At 31.3% G+C, this 8,640-nt stretch overlaps 1 protein-coding gene across 1 annotated transcript; it reads right to left on the bottom strand.

The window, feature by feature from the left end:
- Positions 1 to 15: 15 nt before the first annotated feature.
- LOC111704640 (proteasome subunit beta type-5) lies at positions 16 to 8,625 on the bottom strand. Its single transcript, XM_023476937.1, has 9 exons — positions 8,529 to 8,625; positions 8,376 to 8,455; positions 7,975 to 8,073; positions 7,148 to 7,237; positions 4,134 to 4,222; positions 3,714 to 3,854; positions 3,298 to 3,381; positions 969 to 1,084; positions 16 to 230 (listed from the first exon to the last, which is right to left on the bottom strand). Exons 1-9 carry the CDS (start codon positions 8,569 to 8,571, stop codon positions 160 to 162), a joined length of 813 nt encoding a protein of 270 aa, XP_023332705.1. The 5' UTR covers positions 8,572 to 8,625; the 3' UTR covers positions 16 to 159.
- Between the last annotated feature and the right edge of the window lie 15 nt (positions 8,626 to 8,640).

Raw genomic sequence — 8,640 nt, 5'->3', positions numbered from 1 at the left:
TTTTTTCTGTTAATACTTAAAAATTTAATCCATTTGATTTCTCACAAAACCAGGTTTAAAATTGAAGATTGGAAAATTAATCACATTAAAGATATTTGATGCATGGAGGAGAACTGATTGATAATCAATTTATGAATTAATGAATTAATTGATAATTAATTATTGTTTCTTCTCAGCAGCATACTGATAGTGGAGATCCTTACAGTCTTCTTCAGAGATAACAACAAATCCTAAACAATATGAATAACATTAAGAATAACAATTAGATTAACAATAAGTTAACAATAATAATAACAATAACAATAACAAAAAAACAATAACAATAACAATTTCATAACAATTTTAATAAAAACCAAAAAAAAAACAATAACAATAACAATATCATAAAAATTTTAATAAAAAAAACAATAACAATAACAAAACAATAACAACAATAACATCAAAATTAGTATTTACATTATCAGTATCAGTATCTGTATCAATAAGAATAAGAATAACAATAAATACAACAATAACAAAAACGAGATCAATAGCAATAACAAAAAAGTGCTTTAATGTAGATTTCCCTTTTGTTGGATTTAGAAATTAGTGAGATGTAGTTAAGCTAGGTATAGGTAGTGAAACTAAGATTAGGTTAGGCCAGGTATAGGAATAGGAAGACGAATTTTATATTTTATGATTTTAGGTAAACCATTGAGCATAAAACACAGGAATCACTTAAACAATTTGGTTTCCAAGCCAATGGTAAAACTATTTGTTTTATAACATCAAATACATTAGATTACTTAAATGTATCGACATATTCCAATGTTTTCTGGGTCCAACTGTACGATATTTTCTTTCACAAAAAGATTAAAGATTTTCAAGATAAATTTACAGTTAGATACAGTTTAAAAAGTCGTCTTTGTTTGAACTTTGAATAAGAAATGTATTTACAGATTTTGTAATTGTATTTTATGTGAACTGACCTGTAGGTTTCATATGATAGACCCTGACAATACCCCCGCTAGCACCATCCCTGTGTGTAGCGTGGTAGATGGATCGTCTACCCAGGTCATATGCTTCCTCGTCGGTCAGGTCATACCTGAATATAATCATAAATCACTAGATGAAGTGACCTGCGTTGCCCGTGGAATTTTTTAAACACTTTGAAAACAAATATTTCGAATTTGGAAAAAAAAGGTTTAATTTTTTAGCCTATGTTACCCCCAGGGTACTCATGGATTTCCTAAAAGTATGTCAGCGAATTTCCTAAAACCACGAAAGGAGTTAAAACATCATGCCCCACCTTCTTAGATGAATGATACAAGGTCATGTTTAGGTAAGGCCTGGTAAGCTATCATGGTTCATTGATGTATATATAATTTGTATAATATGTATGTATGTGTGTATATGTATAATATTAATAATTTTTCCAACCAAGATCCTTGTGTCCTTCAGCTAAAAACTTCCTCATTGGAATAATCTAGATAGAGATGCTCTGGCTAAACTAGGTTCTTCAGTTTAATAATCTAGATAGAGGTGCATTAGCTAAATTAGGTTCCTCAGTTAAATAATCTAGACAGAGGTGCACTAGTTAAATTAGGTTCCTCAGTTTAATAACCTAGATAGAGGTGCATTAGCTAAATTAGGTTCCTCAGTTTAATAATCTAGATAGAGGTGCATTAGCTAAATTAGGTTCCTCAGTTAAATAATCAAGACAGAGGTGCATTGGCTTAATTAGGTTCCTCAGTAAAATAATCCAAACAGAGGTGCACAAGCTAAACTAGGTTCCTCAGTTTAATAATCTAGATGGAGGTGCTCTAGCTAAACTAGGTTCCTCAGTTTAATAATCTTAATAGAGGTGCTCTAGCTAAACTAGGTTCCTCAGATTAATAATCTAGATAGAGGTGCACTAGCTAAACTAGGTTCCTCAGCTTCATAATCTAGATGGAGGTGCTCTAGCTAAACTAGGTTCCGCAATTTAATAATCTAGATAGATGTGCGGTTAAATGTGTTCAAGAAATTGAAAAACGAGTTATTTCCCAAAAATAGAAAAAAAAATTATAAATTTAATTATTCATGAATTGTGAATCTTTTAACACCCAGAAATAGAATTTGTTAATATTTAAGTAGTTTTTTACAATTTTTTTTTTATTTCAAAACAAGAAAATTAATTTTTTTCCTCTTAAAATATTTTTTTTCTTCACAAAATTTTTCAAGTGGAAATTTAGATTTGAAAATATTTAAGGGGAAGGGGGGGGGATATTTATTCAATAAATATGTACATTGTACAACAATCCAGTATAATAAAAATTAGAAATTGTGTAGTAAGACTTAAGTAATAGGTAAGAAATTATTAGAGTGAATAGGATAAATGTTTGAGACAAGATTGAGATTTAATTACAGATATATCATAAAAATGATACGACAGTTTTTCTAATGAAGCTATTTTTCCTGCAACTTAATTATGGACAAAACTTGAACACAGTGTATTTTTCATAGAAAAAAAAACATCCTTTTATCACTTATATAATACTATACACGCACATACAATTTAAAGACCTCTGTAAAATAAGGAAAATAAAGAAAATAACAATTGTACAACAATAATGCTTCAAAAGTTTCTACGTAAGTTTAAATCCCATCAAGAGCTCTCATGTCAATGGTGCATATTGCACAAGTTTGAGAGATAAGATTAATAAAAAGAAAGAGAAAAGGAACAAAGTAATTTTCCTCTTAAAACCTAGTTACCATGTTGACAACAAAAATGTTAATAATACTTTCGGTTCTAATAACAATCAAAATCTAGTACTCCGTAGGAATATATAGAACCCAATACCTGTACCCTTGATTCAATACTCGGTAGGCATATATAGAACCCTATACCTGTATCCTTGATTCAATACTCGGTAGGAATATATAGAGCCCTATACCTGTACCCTTGATTCAATACTCGGTATGCATATATAGAACCCTACACCTATATCCTTGATGCAGTACTCCGTAGGCATATTTAGAACCCCACACCTGTATCCTTGATGCAGTACTCCTTAGGCATATATAGAACCCTGTACCTGTATCCTTGATGCAGTACTCCGTAGGAATATTTAGAATCCTATACCTGTACCTGTATCCTTGATGCAGTACTCTGTAGGCATATATAGAGCCCTATACCTGTACCCTTGATGCAGTACTCCGTAGGCATACATGGAAACCTATACCTGTATCCTTGATTCAGTACTATGTAAGCATACATAGAAACTTAAACCTGTATCCTTGATCCAGTACTCTGTGGGCATATATAGAACCCTATACCTGTATCCTTGATCCAGTACTCCGTAGGCATAGATAGAACCTGACCCAACACTGAACACCTCGCCATTGATCCTCTCACCGTCACTAAAAAGGTCTTGTAAATAAAAATATCTCTCATTTGTCTAATTGGGAAACTATAAGACCTAAACTCATATCTTGACTAGGAAAAAAAACCCCTAATTTTGAACTTATAACCGAATAAAAAAAATAATTACAAGGGACCAAAAGTTTTTGCTGGATTCACAACGGTAACTTTCAAACCTTTATTTCATCGTGTTCTCTTATTTTCTCTGTTTCAGAAATCATCATGTTACTCGTTTAGCGAACCGCAATTGAAAATTTTAATTTTTAGAAAGAAAAACAGAGATAACTATCATTTTTGTAAGGGAATCATTGCGATTCTGGACATGACTTACCTATCAACGTAGTAAAGACCAGGTCCCCGTTTATCGTATCCAGCAATCATTACTCCCATACTCAGCCCCATACCCTTGTAGTTGTAGGCGTTATTAGACAACAGTTTACTAGCAGCAGCTACACTGATCCTTTCCCGGTTCCTGGACAAAATCATCAATATTATATATAATAATATATTTTATTTGTCAAGTGTTTGGTTGATGTTTTAGTATCCATTTTTTTGTGGCAACACACATAACCCCAAGAAATAGAGTTGTCCAAATTGAAATTTTGTTGTAGTTGGAAATCCATCAATGTAAACTGAAAATGTACGAAGTAAAAGTGGCAAATTGAGCAGTATCATTAAAAAGCTTAAATTGTTGACAGAAAAATGGATGCTAAGCATCCTTAACGCATAGTTTTAAGTATACAATACATACCGGAGTTCATAGAGTCTGCATTGTTTACTGAGAACCCTCTCCCAGTATACACAATCTGCTGCTCCTCCAGCCATAGTACCCAGTAGAAACTAGAAGAATTAACTTATCACTCATGTATACATATATAATCTATGGACATATTTCCCAGCAGGAACTAGAAGAATAAACTGGTCAATCTTGTATACATATATAATCTATGGACATAGTACCCAGAAGGAACTAGAAGAATAAACTGATCAACCTTGTATTCATATATAATCTATGGCCATAGTACCCAGAAAGAACTAGAAGAATAAACTGATCACTCATGTATAAATATATAATCTATGGCCATTGTTCCAGTAGGAACAAGAAGAATAATCTGATCACTCATGTATACATATATAATCTATGGACATGGTAGGAACTAGAAGAATCAACTGGTCAATCTTGTATACATATATAATCTATGGAAATAGTACCCCGTAGGAACTAGAATAAAATGGTCAATCTTGTATACATATATAATCTATGGACATAGTTCCCAGTAGAAACTAGAAGAATAAACTGATCAACCTTGTATACATACATAATTTATGGACATGGTAGGAACTAGAAGAATAAATTGATCACTCATGTATACATATATAATCTATGGACATAGTACCCAGTAGGAACTAGAAGTATAAATTGATCACTCATGTATACATATATAATCTATGGACATAGTACCCAGTAGGGACTAGAATAAACTGATCAACCTTGTATTCATATATAATCTATAAACAAACGCAAATGACACAGAAAGAAGAAATTATCAGGAAAGAAAAATGAGAATATTTCATTCATTCTTAATGAGACCAAGGTTTTAAGGGTACAGTTTCTTTATTGAGGGAATTTGGTAAATTTCGGAATATTATCAATAGTGGTCAGCTCTTAAGATGGTTATTGTGAGTTCACCGTCCATGACATAACAGATAGAATCAACTTATTCTATGCAATCAGAGCTATGATGAATATCAAGATTAATGCTTAAACTCCTGGTTTTACTAAACCCGAGATTATTTTAATACGACATTTGATATCCGGAAGAACTATAAAATTCAACCAATCAGCGTATCATGATAAGATGTACTTTTTAACTTTTGAAACCCCGTTTTTTTCTGGTGTTTATTGTGTCATATCAATTGAACCATCGATCAAATAAATGCAAGTTTTGGATTAATGTTAGTTAAGACTAACAGTCCTAAAATGTGATAAAATATATTTTTTAATAAGTTCATATTAACATGATTAATTTTTATTTGCTTAAAAGCTCTAAAAGCCGGCTTGTGAACAGCTAACTTTAATTCAATCTCATATTAGTTCAATCGAAATAGTATTGTACCTGTAATTGTTATCAAACGTAACTTTTATACAGTAGGGATATCCAAAAAAGAGGATTAAGAATAAAATCAAAAGTGTGTACATTGGATACTCAGATTAAGCGATCAGGCTAACGGATATCTCATTCTAAAGTTTTCAGCTCAGACCATATTTTACAAACGGATTAATATCTACCTCTCATGTTCAAATGTTCAATCTATTAAATATGTTTAATCTACAGCGCGCTCTAAGTATTTGATGTAATTCCTTCATTCAAAATATATTTTCATGTAAATCTCACATTTCAACAATATTCAGAAAATTTGAAAATAGAACATGTTTACGAAATAAACCCCTGAAGGGTTGACATACTTTCATCAAAATATTATACTTAAAGATTTATTATTTTTCCATGTATGCTAAGTTAATGTTTTTAACATCAGTTAATTTAACTTCATTTAAAATACAATGCATTAGTATTTAACAACATTTTCAAAATGTTTTTAGAAAAAATCATTAAAATTTATTATATTCTGTTCTGATCCCAGCCAGAATTTGTAAATGGCAATTGGCAATATTATTTGTTGAAATAAGGAAAATTGTCTCAGCTTTGATGATAGAACAGGGTTGAGGTTTTCAACATTTTATTCTCTTTATAAATGCTTTCCACAAACAAAAATTATTAAGGGCAAAGCGTTTTTTGGCGATAAGAAATGTCTTGTCAAAACGGGAATAAAATATAAAATTTAAACCTATGTTAAAGTGACTACTGTCGTTATTTAAAGGAGCCCTTTTTTAAAAAAGCGACATGTCCGATTTAAATGGTACCCTAAAATAATAATATCATTAATATTGGGGAAGTAATAAATTTTCTGGCTTGAAAACTGTTCAATTTAAACAATTTTTTCTCCACAGTTTCTGAAGCAACAAATGTATAACCAAAAATGAAAATTATCAGTTTTAAAAAACAACAAAAACATGAATATATAAAGTTCATACTTAATCAGACAAATCTTTTAAGGGTACCGTTGTTAATCAGATTCACGCATGAAACTATCAATAAAGGGTCAAGTATATAGGTTAACGGTCCCTTTAAGCAGAACACTAATTCCTAAATGAAAAGAAAGTGACACAAAATGAACTATTCACTAAAGATGAGAAGCGTAAAAGTATCCTAGATGAGACGACAATGACTCGGCAAAAGTTGTTTCTTTGACAAAATACTTCGTCATTTATAAGAAATATTGCATTTTTACTCAACACATTTTGTAAAAGCCACGCTAAGAAAATTATATTCGGCAATAACAACACATATTTAATATTTATTTTTAAAAATAACTTTTCCCTCACACTGAACTTTACTGAAGGAGGATGTTATATCATTAGTGCTACTTTGTGACCTCGTGTCTATATACTTTATTTTTAATTTTATGTACAAGTTTGAGAACACCAATTCGGTTTCATTTCAGAAAATGAAACCGTTTTAGTTTTCCAAAATCACAGGAATTAGGGTTGAAAACACAAAAGATTTTAATTCATTAATTTAAAGTTATGTTTAGTTACAAACTGCAGGGGGAGTCATTGCGACAAAGACTATCTAAGTTAAACCTAAAAGATGGGATGAAATTTGATTTCTCAAAAAAGTATATCCAGCTAGAAATTTAATCTACCTTGTTGATCTCGATGATCTTCTTTACACTCCCAGATCCAATATACATTCCTCCGGTAGCCCTGGAGTCCACAGCTAGAAGTACTCCGCCCTAATAAAATCAATTTTAAGTATAAAAACTTAACAATTATAATGGGACGGTATACGTATTCTAATTGACCCTCAATTTGTTTAGTGGTTTGTTCAATTGAAGTTAAACTTCTTAACTTTTTAAACGGAGATTTTCATTCATTTCTTGTTGAAACAATAGTGCCTTCGGAAAGCCCCTTGACATAATTTGCCGTCAGTGATATTTGAGTTCCATGACACTCTAGTTTTAGCAAAATCTACGTCTTTAATAATCAGACAAAAGTTAAAAGAAAATGGGCATGCCACTCTACGCAAGTATGCATGAAGATAGAAAGTTGAAACGGAACCCTGAGTTCCTAATATTATTTTAAATAAATGTTGTCCCAGCATAATTGTATAACAAGGATAAATTTCAAGTGAACCTCCGCGCAAACACGGTAATATCAAATTCACAACAGTACCCTTATTAGTTTAGTCTTATGTATGAATTTGATATCAAAATTAATAAAATTGAAAACTGATTATTTTCAATTGTAGTTTTTTCCCAGTGACTTGCGCATTTCTACTACAGGAAAACATTTATGAATTATCAGAATTAAACACGTATAAACCTAGAAAAACGACATTATTTTCCACATTTTAGATCAGAAAGATTTCAAGGGTACCGTTGTTGAATCAGGCATTGCCATCTATGCATGGACGAATATATGAAATTACGCTAATGTCTATTTAATCAACTAATTAAAAAGTTTAACCCACCTGGTACTTGAATCCTAGAGTAGTAGTTCCATGATCAAAGTTCATTGGGATATCCTTACCCTGGTCATCCACTAGCACACGTCCAAGGTTAAACCCAGGCTAAAATAGTGGAGTTAAAATATCCTTTTTTTAAAAGTGGGGCGCTTAAACCCGTAAAATACGTAGAAGACGTCGGCGAAACTCTAGTTATGGCATAAACAGGAGTATATATTTTTTTAATAATTTCCCTCCCCTTTTTATCATCTACCTTTTCCCTAGATATCGGGTATGTAAAAGTATTATTAAGGATAAAAAAACTTGCCATTTGATGCCCAATTTTTCATTCCCCAAGGGGGTGGGGAAATCATCCCCCCCATGTTTATTTTTATAAAATTGAGTTTACGTTGAAACAGTAAACAAACCTGTGAGAATGGTGGAAGCATGAGCTGAGAGTTTGCTTCAATATTAGTAGTTTCCATACAGAAATCATCCATATCCAAACCTTGATAGAAATTTTCTTTAAATAAAAATAAAATAAATTGTACCAAAAAAAAACAAAGCTTGAAAGATTTTACCTCGCCTAGCGGGTTTGTAACCACAAAAGTCTGCCAAAGCCATATTAAACTAAACTGTCTGAAAATATTTTAATTAAAATAGAAAATATATATGAAATACAAAAATATAACA

The sequence above is a fragment of the Eurytemora carolleeae genome, unplaced genomic scaffold (assembly GCF_000591075.1).
Source record: "Eurytemora carolleeae unplaced genomic scaffold, Eaff_2.0 scaffold31, whole genome shotgun sequence".
In the NCBI taxonomy this organism is placed as follows: domain Eukaryota; kingdom Metazoa; phylum Arthropoda; class Copepoda; order Calanoida; family Temoridae; genus Eurytemora; species Eurytemora carolleeae.
The sequence above is the reverse complement of the archived record's forward strand: the minus strand, read 5'-3'. Positions and strand labels throughout refer to the sequence as shown.